This window comes from Dromiciops gliroides, chromosome 3 (genome assembly GCF_019393635.1).
Source record: "Dromiciops gliroides isolate mDroGli1 chromosome 3, mDroGli1.pri, whole genome shotgun sequence".
Classification (NCBI taxonomy): Eukaryota; Metazoa; Chordata; class Mammalia; order Microbiotheria; family Microbiotheriidae; genus Dromiciops; species Dromiciops gliroides.
In genome coordinates this window covers 614,978,846-614,998,623 of record NC_057863.1, presented here as the reverse complement: position 1 = coordinate 614,998,623, position 19,778 = coordinate 614,978,846, and the positions used below count along the sequence as shown (strand labels likewise).

Genomic DNA, 19,778 nt, shown 5'->3' with positions numbered 1-19,778 from the left:
ATGACAGGGAAGGAGTTATTGAGAGAGACTCTAAATTCTGGCCCAGGCTGATGGTGCTTTGACTTTAAAAATCACGGGTTAACCTGGCTTCCATCTCAGCCTGTCAAAACTGTTGACAAACAAACATAAAATCGCACAAGACTCAGGCTCCTTCCTACCTTGCGCAGCCTGAATCCAGACAGTCGGCCCCGTTCCGAATCTACAAGATAGAAGAAGATGGAAGGCGCCATCTCTTGTAACTGACGCAGGACATTACGGCTGGCCGGGAAAGCTGTGACCTGTGTGGAACAGAGTAGGGGAAAGTCAGAGCAATAAGGAAAGGGAAAAGGTCAGCAATCTCTACATTCATTTCCCTAGGGTTCATTCTCCTCTTCCCATAAGGGATGCCTTTATTCATTAAGAATGAAATGTAGGAAAAAAAACAAAAAACAAAAAAACAAACAAAGAATGAAATGTAGGGGGGCAGCTAGGTGGCTCAGTGGATAGAGCATCGGTCCTGGAGTCAGGAGTACCTGAGTTCAAATCCGGCCTCAGACACTTAACACTTACTAGCTGTGTGACCCTGGGCAAGTCACTTAACCTCAATTGCCTCACCAAAAAAAAAAAAAAAAAAGGGAATGAAATGTAGGGGGGAAGCTAGGTGGTGCAGTGGATCAAGTACCAGCCCTTCAGGAGGACCTGAATTCAAATCTGGCCTCAGACACTTGACACTTCCTAGCTGTGTGACCCTGGGCAAGTCACTCAACCCTCACTGCCCCTGCAAAAAAAAAAAAAAAAAAGAATGAAATGTATAAAGACTTAGATGAAGTGATGCAATGCGAACAGCCACAGATGGCGACTACAGCTAATTAAATAGTATAAACAATGATAAAAAATATTTTAAAAAACAACAAAATGAGGGCAAGAGGGTTGATAAATACATTAAAGAGGGGGCAGCTAGGTGGCACAGTGGATAAAGCCTTACCCTGGATTCAGGAGGACCTGAGTTCAAATCTGGCCTCAAAGACTTGATACTTACTAGCTGTGGGAACCTGGGTAAGTCGCTTAACCCTCACTGCCCCACAAAAAGAAAAAAAAAAGAAAAAGATAAATACATTAAAGAAAAAAAAAAGGGATGCAGAAGCAAGAAAGTGATTTTGTAGTAATTTTGTTATAAAGTTAATATTACTAAAAAAACAAATTGTAAGTTATTCTGAGTTTCCAGTATTTGAATTTTTATTTGGCTATTTTACTGATATTTAATAAACTTATAATAAAAAAAAGGAATAACACATAAGGTTACAGGGGTAACAATATCACACCAACAAAACTATTTCTGAGGAAAGGTGCAATAGCCCTCAGTCTAATTTTATAAATAAAGAAACCGAGCTATCATGTAACCTGGGATGAGCTGGGCGTGCAGGCCAACACAGAGACCAGGCCTCCGGGGCCTTGACTGGCCACAAGGTACCTTATACTCATCATCGATCAGCAGTAATGCCTTGGCGTAGTCTTGGTCCATGATAGGCAGAAGCAAGGCTTGCAAGACGGGCCGCTTCAGCACGGGAGGAGCCACCTGGCTCCACTTCCCAAAAATGGGGTTGAAGACATACAGAGAACTGCTTCCTGTTGGCTAAAACAGGACACCAAATTTGTCAGAATCTACTTGAAGAGGGAAACTGCAGCTTCCACTGTCCATGCCTGCTCCTCAGGAGCCATTTCTGAGCCTTTTCCCCCCACTCCCCCACCCCTGATCCCAGGACAGCTTTTCCAGAAGCTGCAGCTTCCACTGCCCACTCCTGCTCCCCATGAGGCCCTGAGGCACATCCACAGGAAGCTATTTTGCACCAGAAAGACAGCCCCTCAAGAGCTTCAGGTTCTGTTGCCCAATAGGCAAAGAAAATGGTCCATCAGCCCCCAGAGGGAATACATGTTTGTGCCCACAAAGCACATGCTTATACTCCTGGGAAAGAGGCAAGTCTGTCCCCCATAATAAACCCTCATCATTCCACTGGGTTTTAAGAATTACAAAGCACTTTCTTCACAACTCTATGAGGTTTATTATCTGCATTTTACAAATAAGGAAAGAGATGCAGAGAGGCCAACTAATTTATCCAAGGTCACATGTTGGAGCCCAGACTTGACCCCAAGGCTTCTAACCTCCAACTCAGTGTTCTTTCTGCTAGGCTATAGTCCTCCTCCTAAAAAAGCAACACTATATGGCAATGTGGAGTGGTCAGGAAAGGGCCAGCCTTGGGATCAAGAAGTCCTTGTTTCTGACCTAGAGCTGTGTGTCATGTCCTCCTTTAACCTCAGTGACCCAAGCCACTTGACAAACAAATGACAGAAAGATGCTGCTTTGCATCTGTGGAGGGAGTTTCCATACCAGAAGTTCCCAATATTGACAAAATTAAAAGTCTATGGCATTATTCCAGCCAGAGGCTCAGAATGCACGTTAAAGTTTATAACGTCAAAGAGCTGGTACATGATAGGAAGGAGCAGGGACAGAACAAACAGTGCTGGCCCTGAAGCCAGAGAGCTTGGGTTCAAATCCTGATTCTGTCACTGACTAGCTAAGGAGCCTTAGCCAAATCCTCTCACCTCCATGAAGCAGCCCTGGAGCTCTGGTCCCACCCGTGATCCTGGACACCAGACCCATTAAGCCACAAGCCCTTCCCTAGGTATATCCTTAAATAGTCCCAATACTATAATATGTAGCTAGAGCAAACCGAGATTCTGCCCCTGAATCACTTCATGACAAAGGCCTAAGGCCGAAAGGGACGCACCCCCCCAGGAGCCCAGAGAAGCGGCTTCACCTTGTCCTTCACAAGCAGAATGCACTGTGGAGGGTGGGGAAAGTGAGCTGTGGTTCTCTGCACCATGAGCTTGAAGGAGGAGTCAGGATTGATATTTGGCAAGTACTGCTTCCATAGGATGGTGCCTGAGCTGCTCTCGATGCCGAAGAGCTGAAGGAAAAGCATAGTCGCCTGGCTAACAGGAGTACAACAATCCAGCCGAAGGCTCCCTCCCTCTCCATCTTGCCCCACTGAATTCCTGTCCCTCCTGCAAAGCCTCACTGAAATGTTGCCTCTTCCAGGCACCCTTCCCAGATTTCCCCAGGGCAGGCAGAGCCTTCCCCTTTGGACCTCCCAGAGCACTTCCCTGGACAACTCTCTAGAGTGTGTGATATTGTGTGTTGCTACCATCTGTGCTTGTCTCATAGGCCCTCAGACCTGACTTTACACCTCAGGATGGTAAGAACCTTATTTTACCCAAGTTGTTTTTAATTTTCCCCAACTCCTCCAGGGAACTCATGATAGAAGAGGATCTCCAAATCCAGGAAAAAAAAAACAACTGTGGAGTATAGATGCTGAATGAACCATACTATTTCTTTTGTTTTTGGTGCTCGTTTTTCTATTTTGAGGTTTTTCATCATTGCTCTGATTTTTCTCTTATAACATGACTAATTCAGAAATATGTTTAATGTTATTATGTGTGTGTGTATGTATGTATGTATATATATATATATATATAAAACCTTTATCAGATTACCTGCTGTCTAGGGGAGGGGGGGGAGGGGAGGGAGGGAGAAAAATCTGAAATTGGAAAGCTTGTATAAACAAAAGTTGAGAACTATCTTTACATGTAATGGGAAAAAAATAAAAAACTTTATTAATTAAAAAAAAAAATTTTTCCCCAACTCCTACCACAGTGCCCTAAACTCAGTGGGCACATAAAACTGCTGAGAAGCTCTCTGCCCCTGCTCTCCTCACCTTGCCTGAGGCTGTCACCATCACCACCATCTTCTGGAGATTGAACTCATCCCTAGCCAGGTTGTCAATATTGATCTCGTTCTTGATCTGACTTCGAGGCTTCCGGGCATCATAAAACATTTTCCAGAGGTGGGCTGTCCAGGCCTGCAGCAGGATGAGCTGGGAGGACAAGCGCTTCAAGAACATTCCCAGAAGGCCATCTGGAGTCAAGGAAAATGTAATGAATCTGGGGCCCAGCCCATGGGAGAACAGCGAGGCCGTTTGGGGATGCTTAAGTCATTCCCACACCAGGCTACCAGCTCCACCTGCAGCTCTAGTGTCTGATGCAAACAGCCTCTGGCAGGAATTTGGAGAGGGGCAGGCTGAGGGACAGAGGATCAGCCAGGCAGGCTCTGAGCCACGTGGTTAACAGCTCCCCCATTTCATTCTCAGTTCACCACTACCGGTGGGAGACTTTCGCTGTGCCAGAATTCTTTTCCTCACCATGAAGCCTTGCCTCTTCCTGCCTCCATCCCCCTTCACCCATTGCTCCCACTTTTTCCCAGAGGGCTTCACTACCCGGTTATCACTGAGACTGGCCTTCAGCACATCCTCAGACTCGACTGGAGGACCCACCCAACAGCCCCATCTACACAGCTGGCGCTCGTGCTTCCCTCTCAGCTCAGGGAAAACAGAAGTGGTTGGCAAAGGGACGAGTCCCAAGCACAGCAAGCAGTGTAAGGCTATTCTGTCCACTCTGTAATGGCAGGGTTTGGGGTCCCCCAATAATAATCCCAGATGAGGACAAGCTGCCAAAGAGAGCTAGCCATGTGAGCAGGCAAAAGGCAAGAGAGCAGCTGAGAGCAGACTTTACCTTGAATGGCTGGATCCAGGAGGCGGAAACAAAGAGGGAAGGTGAATTAACCCTTAAGGTACAACAATGGGGGGTGGGGGGGCAGGGGGCAGGAAGGGGAGCAGGGTCAAGGTCAGTCTGGACCCCAAGCACTATAAGGGGTGGGAGGGGGATGGCTCCAGAGGTCCAGAGCCTCCTGGAGCCCTCAGAGGAAGGCAAGAGCTAAACACCCTGGTCATCTTAGACTCTTGGCATTGGCTTCTGTGGGGAGCGGGACTGGAGTCCAGCTGAAATGCACTCACCACCACCTCCCCCTCCAGTGAATGAGGCAGAAGACAGAGATATAAAGGCATGGCCACAGCCAAGCCTCCTTGGCCAAGAACAATGAGACACCTAGCTCTGGATCTAGGAAAATGACGATGCACAAATGGGCAACTGGCTTTCTTGGCCTAAATGACCAACTCCCTTAGAGTCCAACAGAGCAAAGTCGAGACCCTCTCTTCCAGGTCCTCCCATGCCAGGAGGATAACATACTCCTCACCTGCCTTCTTGCCGAACTCTCCTTCCAGCTCGGCCTGGGCCCCGGTCAGGGGCAGGTCCACCATCTCCAAGCTGACTACTTGTGCCAGTGACTCCTCTCGGCTCCAGAGCAGCATCTTTCCAGCTGGCGAAAGATCCAAGTCAATAAGAAGAACCCTCCTCTCCTCTCATTCACCAAGAAAAGCCCTGCTCCAGGGCCCACAATCACTGTAGCCTGTGGTCCAGAAAGAATGGTCTAGCAAGGAGCTCCAAGGGGCAGGGCTGTGTAACCTTGAGGGAACTACCGGATCCTCTAGACTTCCCCAAGTTCTCCTGGAGTCCAAGGCCCAGGCCAACAAATGGGACGGTCAGCCCAGAGGAAAGAAAGTCGAGAGGAAAACAGGTAAAGGGTGATCAGGAGGAAGAGGGCCAAGCTTTGTTCTGTGCTCAGTCCCCAAGGGCAAAATTAGAGGTTTCTAGGTTTGGGCAGATTTTGGCTCAGTGCAAGGAAAAGCCTCCTCATGATTAGAGATATGCTGGAATAGAATGGGTTCCCTCCAGGGCCACTGGGCTCCGTCACAGGAGGTCGTCGAGCAGACACAAAAGGAGAATGCCACCCACAGAGGCATCAGACTCCATGGCTCTGAAATCTCCACCAGCCCAGAGAATCTAAGGTTCTGTCAATGTCAAGATAAAAACGAAGGCAGCTGGGCCCAAAGGCTGCTAGGTGGCACCCTATCATTACATCAGGTCCTGAGAGGGCCCTACTCACCCAGCTGCTGAAGAAAGAGCAGTAAGTGGTCATCTGTTTGCACCAGAGCCCGGTAGCCCACCGAATCATCCTTCTTCAGGAAGACCTGGATATACAACTGAGCAAAGGGGCAAGCAGAGAACAGCTGTCAGCACAATGCCCCATTCAAATTTCAGAGAGAATAGCCAAAAACAGGAAGTGTTGCTTGGGCCCAAAAGAGGAGGCTACTTCCCATAAGCAGCAGCAATAACAGGGGTCTCCCTCCACTGGTTCAGGAACTTTCCTTCAAACTCAATGTATTTTTTTTTTTTGGTGAGGCAATTGGGGTCAAGTGACTTGCCCAGGGTCACACAGTTAGTAAGTGTCAAGTGTCTGAGGCCAGATTTGAACTCAGGTCCTCCTGAATCCAGGGCTGGTGCTTTATCCACCGTGCCACCTAGCTGCCCCAAACTCAATGTATTTTTACAGGCATGATTTCATTTATCTTATCAATAGAGTCCATTAAAGAGAGATTACTTTCTCCATTTCACACATGGGGAAACTAAGGCACAGTGTACCTGACTCACTTAAATTCACGTGACAAGTCAAAAGCCAAACCACGATTAGAAACCAGGACCACAGATCCCTAACCCAACACAGAGTTGGCTATATCCTTTCCCTTCTCTGGCACTCAGAAGAGAAATACCCACTGAAGCAGGGGTCTTAAGTGAAGGGTCTGCACTCCGCTCACCCTCTCAGGCTGGGTACCATTCTGCTCCAGGCTGAAGGTGATTGAGGTGTCAAGCAGCCGCCTTCCAGTCTCCGCCAAGTACAGGTTAATGGTGTAAGTTTGGTTGGCACAGACAAGGGCCTCCTGAGGAAACAAAGGACACGGGATGACGACAGGGATCCAAAGAGGCTTATGGGAATGGGGACCTCACAGGGGACCCAAGGAAGAGCAACCCCCAGCAGAAAGGCCAAGTCAGGGGTTATTCATCAATCCGTATTGTACAGGATAAGAGAAATTAAGCCAGGGAGCCAGAGGCAGCAGGGCCGGTGAAAGGGCCACAAAGGACACCTACTCAAGGCCCTGGGCACTGGGCGCTGACCAGGGTCACGTATCCTTGGGTGAAAGCCCAGGGACAAACAACCCCCCACCTCACCAGCGAGCCAAACCCCGTCACAGACTTATGTTTAAGGGAGGGCACGGGAAACACGTAGACATTCCCACTGCCCAAGTTACCGCCTCCTTCTACAGCAAGTGTGGCAACGGGGCTTGATTTGTGGTCTGCGGAAAGCCTCGTGTGGAGGCAGACACGGCCCCGGAGTCCTGGGGCCTTCCCTCACAAGCCAAACTTACTGCAGCTCCTGATGGCTCCGAACCAGCCGCCCCATCCCGCCTTCCCTGTGTGCTAGCCTTGTCAGAAGTGCTCTTCATTGGTGCCTCTTCAACACTCCCACCTTTTTGCTAGGAAAGGAGGAAAGAAGAAAAATAATCACCTATCAGTCACAAAAACGAATGTTCCTCCCCTGAGTTTCTTCATTATGAAGCTGAGGGCCAGGCCTATTTCTCCTCTGACCCGGTATTTTTCTATCTTTCCCACCCACAAAGCCCAACCAAACCCTAACACTCCCAACCAGGCAAGTCACTTAAGCTGTCTGCCTCAGTTTCTTCAACTGTAAAAAGCAAAAACAAAACTGGGGATGATAACAGCACCTAGCCCCCAAGGCTGCTGGGAGGATCAAATGAGATAGTATTTGTAAAGCCCTTAGAAGAATGCCAGCATATAGTAAGTACTTAATAAATGCTAGCTCCCCCTTCCATTCTCAATGAACCTAAGCCTGTCTTTCATTTAGCTGACAAATACTCATTCCAGCAGAGAAACAAGAGCTCTATGGCTTAAGATGGGATGAATGTTCATCCTTTAGAAGCTCCTGTTCCTCTGTGTGACCCTGGGCAAGTCACTTAACCCCCACTGCCCCACAAAACAAAACAAAAAAAGAAGCCCCAGTTCCTGAGGTTCTCTACAACTCAGCGGAAGTTCTGGTGCAATCTCCATGGTAGAGAAAACAACTCAGATGGATTCAGGAGAGGTTTGAGTTGGAGCCCTACTTGTGGCTGGCTGACCCCTGTAAGGAATTAATCGTGATTTGGGGTTTCTATGACCCCATCTTTGGCTAAAATTAGAAACCCTGGCGCGCACCCATGCGCGCTGACCTCACACCAGACACCCGAACGCCTACATGGCCCTGGCCAATTTATACTGTAGGGAAGCTCGCCATGACGAGAAGCCTGATGAGGGCAAGTCAGGTGGTCTTCAGCATCCGGAAGAGGCCGGCTTGCATCTGTAGAGCTGCTTGTTAGTTCTGTCAATCAGGGCTGCCAGCCAATTAGCTTGGGGCTGTGTGAGAGAGGACACTGAGGCAAAAGTGAAACCTCTCCTCCCTTCTCTCTCCCAGAAAACCCCTCTCCCAAAGGAAACAGGGCCGTCCACACACACAGCCCCTCCTCAGGCTTCTCCTCATGGCGGGGCTTCCCTACAGTATCATTTGGCCAGGCCCACATAGGCATGCGGGTGTCCGGCGCGAGGTCATCACACATGGGTGTGTGTCCCGGAGTTTCTAATTTTAGCCAAAGATGGGGTCATAGAAACCCCAAATCACAATTAATTCCTTACACCCCACTCCATGATGGGAGGGGAAGGATACTTATGTTAGCTCTCTCACAAGGGTGTTCTAAGGACAGTTCTTTGTAGACCTTCAAGTACCCAAGCAATGTGAGAATTCTTATTCTCTGTGAGCTAAGGACGTGTCACATCTCATTATCAGTATCATCCTGGTGATTATTCGTGTTCTGCCCCCACAGAAGGAAAACCACCCTTGTTCCCCAATGCACATACTCACAGTTTCAGTACGGCAGGTCATCACGGCAGCCACTGTCTTCTCCCCACTGGTACCAAAGCTCACCAGAGCAGTCTGGGAAATAGGAGAGGGTCAATTCCTAAATGACTATCATTTGTCCATGAACCACTAACTATAGGAGAATAGCACCTCTTTAAGAAAAGACACATGGGCCTGAGGTTAGAGAAGGCTTCGGACCTTTGGGGAACTCAACCCAAAGTTAGAAGCCCAAATCCCAGCCCCGGCACCTGGGAAAGGTCAAAGCAAAGCTCTCAGTGTTGGAGAGGTTGGCTCTCAAGATTATTCTCCCAGTTCCATGGCCCCCTGGATCAGCAAGAATCATGCAATTAGTTTCTTCAGAACCCAAAAGGTTCTAAAGTATTTCCCTCTTCCAAGAGGAATGCTAATGGAGAACCGGCTTCTACTCCCAGCTAACAGCTCATAAGTCAGTTCACGCTGACCTCAGGGACACGCTGTTGACTTTGAGCCTCAGGAAAAAGGAGCCCCCAAAGCATATAGTTCCTTGAGCTGGCCCTCCAGAACTCCCAGGAAGTGTTAATGATGCTTCTTACCTGTGGGAAGCTTCGGAGCAGACTCAGGCCTTCCGGGCGGTACTGCAGCAGAGCAAAATGGCTGGGGGCCAGCTGTAAGAAGAACTGTGGCCTGGAGGCACTCGTGGGACTGGGCTGGGTGGGCAGGATCCAGGGCTGGAAACCTTGGCCAAATTCAAGGTCAAGGGCCTGGGAGACAGGAAGGAGAAGTAGAGCAGCAGCAGACAAGGCCCCAGTCTCTTTCTATGAGGCTTACATTGCCTGCATCCTTACAGGGGCCAGATGAGCAGCTCAGGTGAGCTAGACAGCCTAATCCAAATCAGGCTGCCCAAGGAGAGGTGGGGTGGCACGTCACCCACAACTCATGGACAGTGAAACTCCTTGGATGCCCCCAAGCTTAGGAAGCAGACAGGTCAGCCCTGGTGAGACTGGTAACTCAACTCTCCATGAGCTCTAGAGAAAACTTCTGTCCCTCCCCACCCCAAAGGCCAGGCGACAGAGGACTAAAAGAAGGTGGTGAGCATTCTGGCCTCACTCACCTGCAGTGGTGTTCTTTTCATTTCCTCTTCTGTCTCCAGGGCCAAAGTGAAAAGGGAGCGTGTGCCTGGGTCAGGGCACACCAGCACAGCCTTGCCCACCACAGCACAAGCCCCACTTAAGCTCCTCAGCCACGGCGCAGAAACCCTGACCTGAGGACGAGACAGAATCGGGTCCATGAAACCATAGTCCAATATCCTGGCCACATCCTCAATGAAGATACAGACATCCTACTTGGAGTTAGCTTTCACGGGTGTAGGAAATTCCTGGTGAAAAGACTCTGCCAATGGAAACGAGCACCTGCTCTGCAAATTACAGTCTTAGAGGCTAAGTGTCTTGTCTGTGGGTCCAGAACCAGCACCTGTCAGAGTTGGGAGGTGAACCCAGGGACCTCTAAATGCTGAGGTCAGATTTCCCTCAAGCAAGTGCTCTACACGGTTCACCTGGATTAAGCCTACACTAATGTGCCCAACTCATCTGGAGGAAAAGATCCCTTCTTCCCTGGGGCACAGGGCCTCTCTCAAAGGAAGGCCTATCCACACCACAATCCCTAGTCTTCTTAAGTCCCTCCTTGGCTGGATATAAAATCATTACCCTGTAGTGCTCAAGAAGAACACGCTCCCTTACCCAGGTCCTGCAGGACGTAGGCAGCTTTGCCAGTCCTTCCCTACCACCCCTGATGCCTAGTACCAAGACGTACCTGTTGAACCATCTCGCCATCTTCCACATGAAAGCTCACGATATTCAGGTGACTGTTGGGAACAACCCCCAGGACCCACAACACTCCAGAGCCATATGAATACATCATCTGATACTGAACGCTCTCACTAAGAGAGGAGAGAAAGGGCAGGAGACACTGGGCTCAGTGAAGAGCCACCAAGATGAGCTCCAGGGATCCCACCCATCCTCTGGCTACCTCCCCTGTGCTGTTCTGTTCAATGCCAAGATCTGTGAGAATCCACTCAGACCTCCTCCGCACCCACACTGGACTACCCATTAAGTGAGTTGTTCCAATTTTATGATAAAACAGACCCTGGGTTTGATGAACTAAGCATGCTGGGAACCAGATCTATCAAAAACAACCATGGGGGCAGCTAGATGGATCAGTGGATAGAGCACCGGCCCTGGACTGAGGAGGACATGAGTTCAAATCCGACCTCAGACACTTGACACTTATTAGCTGTGTGACCCTGGGCAAGTCACTTGACCCCAATTGCCTCACCAAAAAACAAAAACAAAAACAAAAAAAAACCCCAACCATAAATGAGTTATCTCTCAACTCTCACTGCCCATGAAGAAATGTGGTATGTGCTTCCCTCCTTGCAAGGTGACCTCCAGGTTGAGCCAACTCCCAGGGGCATAGACTTAGACACGCTCAGGCATTAAGCCCTGAACAAGAGATGGCCCAAGAATCAATGCTCTTGGAACCTTGGTAGGGAAATAGGAAATGAAAAGGTCTTTGAGAATTATGAAGAAGCAAGTGTGACAGTCATCAGGAGGTCAGAGTTTGAGTCCCCACCTCTTCGGAAGCTGTTCCGCCCACTTCTGGTGTCCATTGGAAAGGTAATGAAGAGTGAGCGTAGTCCTCTTCAGCACTGCCACATACTTCACCACATCTTGCAAGCCCACCAAGCTAGCCATCTGAAAACTGAACACAGGGGAGAATAGGGCGGCTCTATCTGGAGGCTCGAGGTCTGAGGGAGGCCAACTGAGGGCAAACCATTTCTTCTTGCCTCTCTCTAGGCAAATCTCTAAGAAGGAACACAGAAGTGCCAAAATGTCCAAACCCCAAGGCACCTCCTCCCACAACTCCCAGAGCCAGACTACAGAAAGAGGCTCTAGTGGAGGGAAGACAAGCCCATCTTCAAACCCACAGAAGATGGTCACTACAAGGCAAGCCAGCGTTGCAGTCACCAGCACTGGTGCTGTCTTTCTAACCATCTCTGCTTCTAGCTTCTAACAACCCAACCTCTCTATCCGTTAAGATGGTTCATTGGGGGGCAGCTAGGTGGCACAGTGGATAGAGCACCGGCCCTGGAGTCAGGAGTACCTGAGTTCAAATCCGGCCTCAGACACTTAACACTTACTAGCTGTGTGACCCTGGGAAAGTCACTTAACCCCAATTGCCTCACTAAAAAAAAATGTTTTTAAATTTAAAAAAAAAAAAGATGTTTCATTGGACTAGTAAAGCAAGAACCAAGAGCTACAAGCAATCCTAGATCAACAACTAAAAAAAAATCCTGGAAAACAATTTAACTTCTGTGGTTATCAATTTTCCCCTTGCAAACAAAATAAAAGAACATCAACCTGCCTTCCAAGAGAAGGAAAAGTGAATGCAAATGCCTCAAAAATCTAACCAAATCTTCAGTAATACTATAAGCAAATACTAACAAAAACTCAGATGGTCTCTTAGCCTGACATCCTAAAATGTAGCGGACTTCACCCTAATGAGATGAGCCAGGTGTGAGGATCGACCCTGACATGTCCTAGCTGTGTGACCATGGAAAAGTCCCTTACCTTCTCAGAGCCCACTTGCTCATTTATAAGGCAGGGAGGATAGTAATTATACAACCTGCCCCATCGGGTTGTAGAAGATAAGAGTTTGTAAAGCTTAAAGTGCTATTTAAATTTCAGTTATTATTATTATTATTATTATTATTATTAAAGATCCATTTGAGTATTATACAAGAACAAAACAGGATTGAGTACAGAGCTCTGCACGCAGTAGGTACTCAATAAGTTCTTAATCAATAAATGAAATGTATAGTTCTATAATCCCAAATATTAGGCAACAAGAGTTGAGTGTACAGTGTACTGATTTCTATAGTTCCTGGGGAAATAAATACCTAAGAGGGTGATGGGAATGTCCAATCACACCTGTAATTTGGTGACTTGCAACTAGTTTTGTCTCAACCAAGATGAAACAGTATCTCCCCTACCTGCCAGAATCCAAGGACATCTCCCAGTTCAAGCCCCCGATGTTGGTCTCCCAGGAACGCAGGATCCGGCCCCCATTGGATACGGTCAGTGCATCTGGAGAAGAAAAGACCAAAATCATCCCTTTGCCTGCAGCCTCCTGAAGACTTGAGGGTGCCTTCTCTAACTGACAAAATCTAAACACCATCACAGAGGTATTCTGTCCTTTCTCTTATAGAAACTGGAACTGATGTCAAAGAGGAAACAAACATATGGGCCAAAGGGACAATACCCTGTAGAAAACAAAGAGCATTTCTGCTTACCTTGCCCGTGAAGAAGCATGGCATCAACGGCTCCCTCTTGAGTACCCTTGTCTACATGGCGCCACACTAAAATGCAAGAAAGGAAAGCAAAGCTCGATCTCAGGGGCAGAACATAGGGAACACAGAGATTAGGGATGACAAGCATAGAGGCAGAGAACTTTCTAGAGAGTAGTCCCCACTGAAGCCAGGGATAGGACTGGGATGAGAGCTGAGCCTGCTAAGGTCATAAGCACTGTTTCCACATTTGCAAAATGAGAATGTCAATATGACTTAAACTGACCGGAGCATGGGCAAAGTCACCGTGGTCGATCATCTTCCAGAATTAACATGAAAACCCAATACCTAAATAAATCAAAGTAGCATAGGAAGCTCAGGGAGAAAATAGTCCTTTAATGCAGATGCATGCAACACAAGGATGGCATCTCAGTTTAAAGGCATTCAGGACTTAGAGTAAGGCATCACACACACAGGAACAAACACCAAAGGCTGGCTATCTGGCCATGTTAAAGATTGATTCAAACATGTCAAGACTGGGGGAAAAAGACGAAGCAGCTGTATCCCCAACACTGGGTACCCAGAGGCCAGAGGGCACAAAGCATTGGCAGTTCAACCCCATGGGGTTAAAGCCAAAGTGAGGTCACTCACAGATAGCGCCCGTTCGGGAGTTCAGTGCTGCAATCACGTTCTCTTCTGTAGCCACAACCATCTTCTTCGATCCAGGGGCACATTCCAAGGAGGCAAACTTGAGCTTTCCCACATACTGTTGCCTCCTATGTATAGGAACATGGGGGAAAGCGAGAGCTCAGTTAAGATTACATATATTGGGGCAGCTAGGTGGTGCAGTGGATAGAGCACTGGCCCTGCAGTCAGGAGGACCCGAGTTCAAATCCAGCCTCAGACACTTGACACTTACTAGCTGTGTGACCCTGGGCAAGTCACTTAACCCCAACTACCTCACCAAAACAAACAAACAACAAAAAACCCCCAAAACCCCAAGATTACATATATTGTTTTCCAAAAAGTTAACAGAACAATAGAAATGCAAGGTGTTATAAGCAACATCATTGAATCTAGGGATATAATCATTAGTTACTGAAGAGGCCTGTTTCTACATAAGGCAGAAAGAATTAGGATGTTTAAGAACAAAGAAAATTTTTTCTTGGTAGTTTTACTTTATTTTCCAATTACACGTAAAGATTGTTTTCAACATTCATTTTTATAAGATTTTTGAGTTCCAAATTTTTCTCCTTTCCTCCCTTCCCTCCCCACCCCAAGATGGCAAGCAATCAGACATAGGTTTTATATATATACACACACACAATCATGTTATACATATGTCCATATTAGTCATGTTGTAAAATAAGAAATCAGAACAAAAGGGACAAATCATGAGGAAGAAAAAACAACAAAGTACTTCATAGAAACTGATGGCCCAATACAGCATTATGAAAAAGCTACCACCATCTCATAACTGGTATGCATCTATTCCATGCACAAAACTGGGAATGCTGGCTAAGAATTTTGCCCTTGATGAGCCTGCAATCTAATATATCTCCTCTTCTCAACACTGGATTCTGGGGGGAAAATTCCCCAAAGGCCCAAAGACTCTCAAGAGGGATTGTATCATTTTAAAATATTTTTCTTTTTTGTTACAAGGTTAACAATTACCCACATAGGGGCAGCTAGGTGGCACAGTGGCCAGAGCACCGGCCCTGGAGTCAGGAGGACCTGAGTTCAAATCTGGCCTCAGACACTTAACACTTACTAGCTGTGTGACCCTGGGCAAGTCACTTAACCCCAATTGCCTCACTAAAAAAAAAACCAAAAAACCCAATTACCCACATAAACATTTCAATATACGAAAAAGAAAAAAGTAAACTGTGAACTTGTTAGGTACTTTTTAAAAGAGTATATTAAATTTTTTGTTTGTTTGTTTTTTTGCTGGGCAACTGGGGTTAAGTGACTTGCCCATGGTCACACAGCTAGTAAGTGTCAAGTGTCTGAGGCCGGATTTGAACTCAGGTACTCCTGAATCCAGGGCCGGTGCTTTATCCACAACGCCACCTAGCTGCCCCCAAAGAGTATATTAAATTTAACATGGGAGCAATATTTTATGTCCCTTTCTAAATCTCTTATTGTTTTCCTCTCTGGATTTTACTGTTTTAATGTTGTTATTTTCTTAAAAAGAAAAAGTTTAACTCTATTATTACCATACCCTTTCCTATAAGTAGAAGCCCTTTTATGTAACAGATAAGAACAGTCAAGCAAAATAAAGGAAGTCTCCTTATAAAGTCATCAATAATGAACTGTAGCCATTACTGTCCTCCCTTCTAGCCCACAGAACAGCTGGCTTGAAAAAGCAAAATCCAAATGATCATCCCTATTTCCTATAGGATGCCCTCATTAGTGCCTATGGATTCCATTACCATATAGAGAGACCAAGTCTCTCATGAGATAGAATCCCACACTAGGTGCCAGCTGGTATTTCCTTTGAAGATGAGAATGTCAACCATGTGCCACAAATATAGCTGTAAATGCCTAGCACGAACACTGAAATGTTGGCCAATTGAGCCTTAATGATAATACTGATTGGGTCAGCACCCCAAGTCAGCTAAATGTAAATGACCCTATGAATCTAAGCAATAAAAAGGCAACAAAGGGCTAAAGGGTGACACTACTTGAAACCCTCATGATAATCAGCTTTATTATTACCTGCCTTCATGTTCTGGTTCTACAAAACACAAGAAAAATAAGCAGGGGCAGTTAGGTGGCACAGTGGATAGAGCACCGGCCCTGGATTCAGGAGGACCCAAGTTTAAATCTGGCCTTAGTCACTTGACACTTACTAGCTGTGTGACCCTGGGCAAGTCACTTAACCCCAACTGCCTCACCAAAAAAAAAAAAGCACAAATCCAACACCTCAGTAGCTAGAAACATTTTACTGCATACAATACTGACCACCAAAGTAGGCAAACTACAAGTGTGCATGAAATGGACTCAAGATATGAATACTCTTATTATGTATCAATACTATATCTTGAAGAAAAACAAAACGATGTCATTATGTTGGAGTCAAGGTACAGGGTGTCCAACTGGTTGATCAGACCAATACTAGCTCAGAAGGCTCTACCACTGGTTGGGCACAAATAGTCCATATGAACATTTGGAGTGGAGATGGCTCTAAATTTGTATATCTCATGGTTCTTTTGAGCTACCGCAATTCTGCTTTGCTCATAGAGTACGGCACCTTCTTTGATGACTGCCTGCTGCGCTGGGTGGTCCTATGCCAGTGTCTCCCATGTCTCACAATCAATTCCAAAGTTCTTCAGAGAGACCTTGAGAGTATCCTTGTATTGCTTCTTCTGACTTCCGTGTGAGCACCTGCCTTGTGTGAATTCTCCATAAAAGTCTTTTAGGCAAACATGGGTTTGGCATTTGTGGTCCACCATTAGAGTAGAACTCTCTGCAGTAGAGGCTGAATGCTTGGCAGTTCAACTGGAGAAAGGACCTCAGTGTACCTTATCTTGCCAGATAATCTTCTGAATCTTCCTAACACAATTCAGATGAAAATGATTCAGTTCCCTGGCATGGAGCTGGTAGACCATCCAGGTTTCACAGGCATATACCAATGAGGTCAGTAAAGTAGCTCTGTAGATCTTCAGTTTGGTAGTCAGTCTAATACCTCTCCTCTCCCACACTTTCTTTCAGGGTCTCCCCAACACTGAGGTAGCTCTGGCAATGCGAGTGTCAACCTCATCATCTATGTATACATCCCTGGAAAGTATACTGCCAAGGTAAGTGAACTTGTCCACAGCATTCAATATTTCTCCATTTGTTGTTCCAAAGTGGAAGGTCTGGTGCTGGCTGCTAGAGAACCTGTGTTTTCTTGGTGTTAACTGTTAGGCCAAAATTAGCAAAAGCAGTGGAGAAACGATCCACACTTTGCTGCATCTCGGTCTTAGAGGCTGCACTGAGTGCACAATAAAAAACCCAGATTAGACAAGAGTCGATAGTGAAGAAGTACTTAAATCTGAAGTGGGGGAAAAAATAAAGGCACTGAAAATGTATACTTTAACACAAACTCCAGAACTTCTGCCTAATGATGAAAAGATGGCAAAAAAAAAAAGTTGATACCCCAAATGATTTTGAAAAGGAAATAGACAAACTCAGAATGGAATTTTTAAGCCCTTTTTTGTCGTGACACTAAAATAGCCGACCAACTGTGCCCCCCCCAAAAAATCCAGTAATTCAGTAAATACTGGTGTCTGCTATTACCATTGTGAATAAATGCATTCTTCCACAATATTTGTCCAAGATGTAAAAACAATTCAGGACCTGTACACATAGAGTCTGCTGCAGCTGCTGCCACAGTAAGAAGCAAAGGAAGAAAGATGGAACTAACTAGAGACCCCTCCTAAGGTCAGCTCTCAAAAACCACTATGGTGGATATAGCTCGAGAAAACTATTGAAGACCTTAGGTAAGATATTGGGAGATTACATCAATTTCTAATCAGTACAGATAATATAAACTCTAAAGACCATAACATTTCATTAGAGAAAACAACAAATAAAAAGATCCAGAATAGTAGAGCAGAAATTCTTGCTTATTAAAGGATGAGGCACTGTGCTAAGTGCTGGGGATGCAAAAAAAAGGGGGGGGGGAGGGCAGCAAAAATCATCGTATCTGTTCATAGAGTTGGATGGAAGGATTTATTTTAGAGATTATGATGAGGAAACTGCCACCAGACAACACAGAAAGATCACTCTTACGGAGGCTAGACTTTTATATTGATGTAGATTATGTAATGAAGTGGTACAAACTGCACATATTACAGACTGCAAAAATGTGGCAGCTACTAGATACCTAGAAAGACACAATGAGGTGGCCAGACTTATCTACCAGAAGTTCCCTAACCTTTATAAACTTAGAAATGACAAATTCTTCATACTACAGATATTAGCCCCAAAACATCATTAAGACTTAGACAAAGAAACTATACTGGAAGTAAAGCATCCTTACAGACAGAAGTATTGCCCACAAACACTGAGACAGAATACTGATCCATGAAAATCTAAAGATATTATTAATAACTGTTGTCATACTAAACACTCTTATTTCCAAATTACACTGAACAAAAAATTTTTGAAACATCAAGACCTAATGGAAGAAAACTCCAATCATGTGGGAAAAGTCTTTAAGATACAAGTGATCCTGTCATCCTATCTGTTACCAAAGATATCCTAAAGATGCTTTCCATGAATCTACAATGAAATGAATGGTAATAATAGCTATTTGCATGTAACCTTAAGGTTTACAAAGCACTGTATCTCATTTATTTTCATGATCTAATCTGATCCCCACAGTTATCCTATAAATTGGTACTATAGGTATTATCATCCCCATTTTACAGATAAGGAAGCCGAGACTAAGAAAGTTCCCTTGACTGTGAAAGGCAGGACCGAGGTCTCTTCTGTCTCCTTTGCTATGGGCCTCACTTTTTCTGCCTATAACAAGGGGAGAATAATCTCTTCTTACTATGGCATAAAAATATAAAAACTTTTAAAATACTTCAACGACCTGTGATTTTGCTGACTATCTGCAACACTCCGTAGATGGTATTCAGGAGCTGCTGTGGCCAATGAGCTCCTCTGAACAAAGTCAGGGTCCAACCAAACTGGTCTGTCCACCAATCCTCCCACCCGACGCTCTACTCCCTGTCTTTGTGCCTCTGCACAAACTAGTCCCATTTATGGAATGCATTTCCCCTCACCTGTCCATTAAAACTCCTAGCTTCCTTAGAACCCAGGATGTCAGAGCTGGGAGGGCCCTTAGAACACGAATGTGAATGTTAGGGGGGATTTAGAACAGAATGTCTGATGGAACCCAGAACAGTCAAAATCATGAGGGAAGCTAGAACCTAGAAACATCAGGGCTAAAAGCGATCTAAGAATCTCTAATGTCATTAGTGAAAAGGGCCTTAGAACGCGGGGTGTCAGAGGCAGGGGTGGGGAGGAACTTCACTTCTGTAAATTTTTGTTGGGGGGGGGCAGCTAGGTGGCGCAGTGGATAAAGCACTAGCCCTGGATTCAGGAGGACCTGAGTTCAAATCCGACCTCAGACACTTGACACTTACTAGCTGTGTGACCCTGGGCAAGTCACTCAACCCTCGTTGTCCCGCAAAAACAAAGGAACAAACAAAACAAATCTTTGTTACGACAGTCATGGGACCCGAGTTAAAATTCCACCTCTGCTATTCCTCCGTGACGCTGGGGGCAAGTCTTTTAGCTGCCCTGGGCCTCAGTTTCCTCATCTGTAAAATGGGGCCTCCCTCTTAGCTCCAGCTCCAGGTTCATCTCGTGCCTCGCTAGGCACAGGAGCCTGCCCTTCCCCAGCCCCGAACGTGACACCAGCAAGAAACGCGCAGCAGTCCCCAGTCCCCAGCGGGGCTGAGCCTCCAGATGCGGGACCAGTGGGGATGAATGAGAGGTCGCTATAGGTCAGTGACCTCTGATCCCCGGGTGACGTGACTCAGGTCCGGAGAGTACCGGCAAGGAGAGGGTCCCCGTGATAACCTTTGACCCACGCTCCTCTGAGTGCCCGGATGGTGACTCTTGACCCCGAGGCTATGAGGCCTGGAAGCCAAGCCGCGTTCCTCCCCCCCCCCCCCCCGCAAGACCCGTCCAGGCCCAGAGAGGTGCCCTCGCCCGACCTACGCA

The 19,778-nt window shown here is 46.5% G+C and overlaps 1 protein-coding gene across 3 annotated transcripts in view; it reads right to left on the bottom strand.

Annotated features, from left to right (window-relative positions):
- The window catches only part of EMC1 (ER membrane protein complex subunit 1), a 33,916-nt gene that overhangs the window by 13,972 nt on the left and 166 nt on the right, over positions 1–19,778 (bottom strand). The window contains exons 1-18 of one of the 3 annotated variants that reach the window (XM_043990944.1): positions 19,308–19,594; positions 13,707–13,831; positions 13,062–13,127; positions 12,762–12,855; positions 11,342–11,470; positions 10,523–10,649; positions 9,825–9,974; positions 9,307–9,474; positions 8,738–8,809; positions 7,194–7,301; positions 6,585–6,707; positions 5,876–5,972; positions 5,126–5,248; positions 4,606–4,614; positions 3,753–3,952; positions 2,796–2,945; positions 1,451–1,612; positions 159–278 (exon numbers count right to left, since the gene is read on the bottom strand). In XM_043990944.1, coding sequence (XP_043846879.1) covers positions 159–278; positions 1,451–1,612; positions 2,796–2,945; positions 3,753–3,952; positions 4,606–4,614; positions 5,126–5,248; positions 5,876–5,972; positions 6,585–6,707; positions 7,194–7,301; positions 8,738–8,809; positions 9,307–9,474; positions 9,825–9,974; positions 10,523–10,649; positions 11,342–11,470; positions 12,762–12,855; positions 13,062–13,127; positions 13,707–13,767 — 1,959 coding nt within the window. In that variant the 5' untranslated portion in view covers positions 13,768–13,831; positions 19,308–19,594. Of the gene's footprint in view, positions 1–158; positions 279–1,450; positions 1,613–2,795; positions 2,946–3,752; positions 3,953–4,605; positions 4,615–5,125; positions 5,249–5,875; positions 5,973–6,584; positions 6,708–7,193; positions 7,302–8,737; positions 8,810–9,306; positions 9,475–9,824; positions 9,975–10,522; positions 10,650–11,341; positions 11,471–12,761; positions 12,856–13,061; positions 13,128–13,706; positions 13,832–19,307; positions 19,595–19,778 lie in introns of those variants that run through there. The other 2 variants (XM_043990942.1, XM_043990943.1) reach the window with 2 other exon arrangements.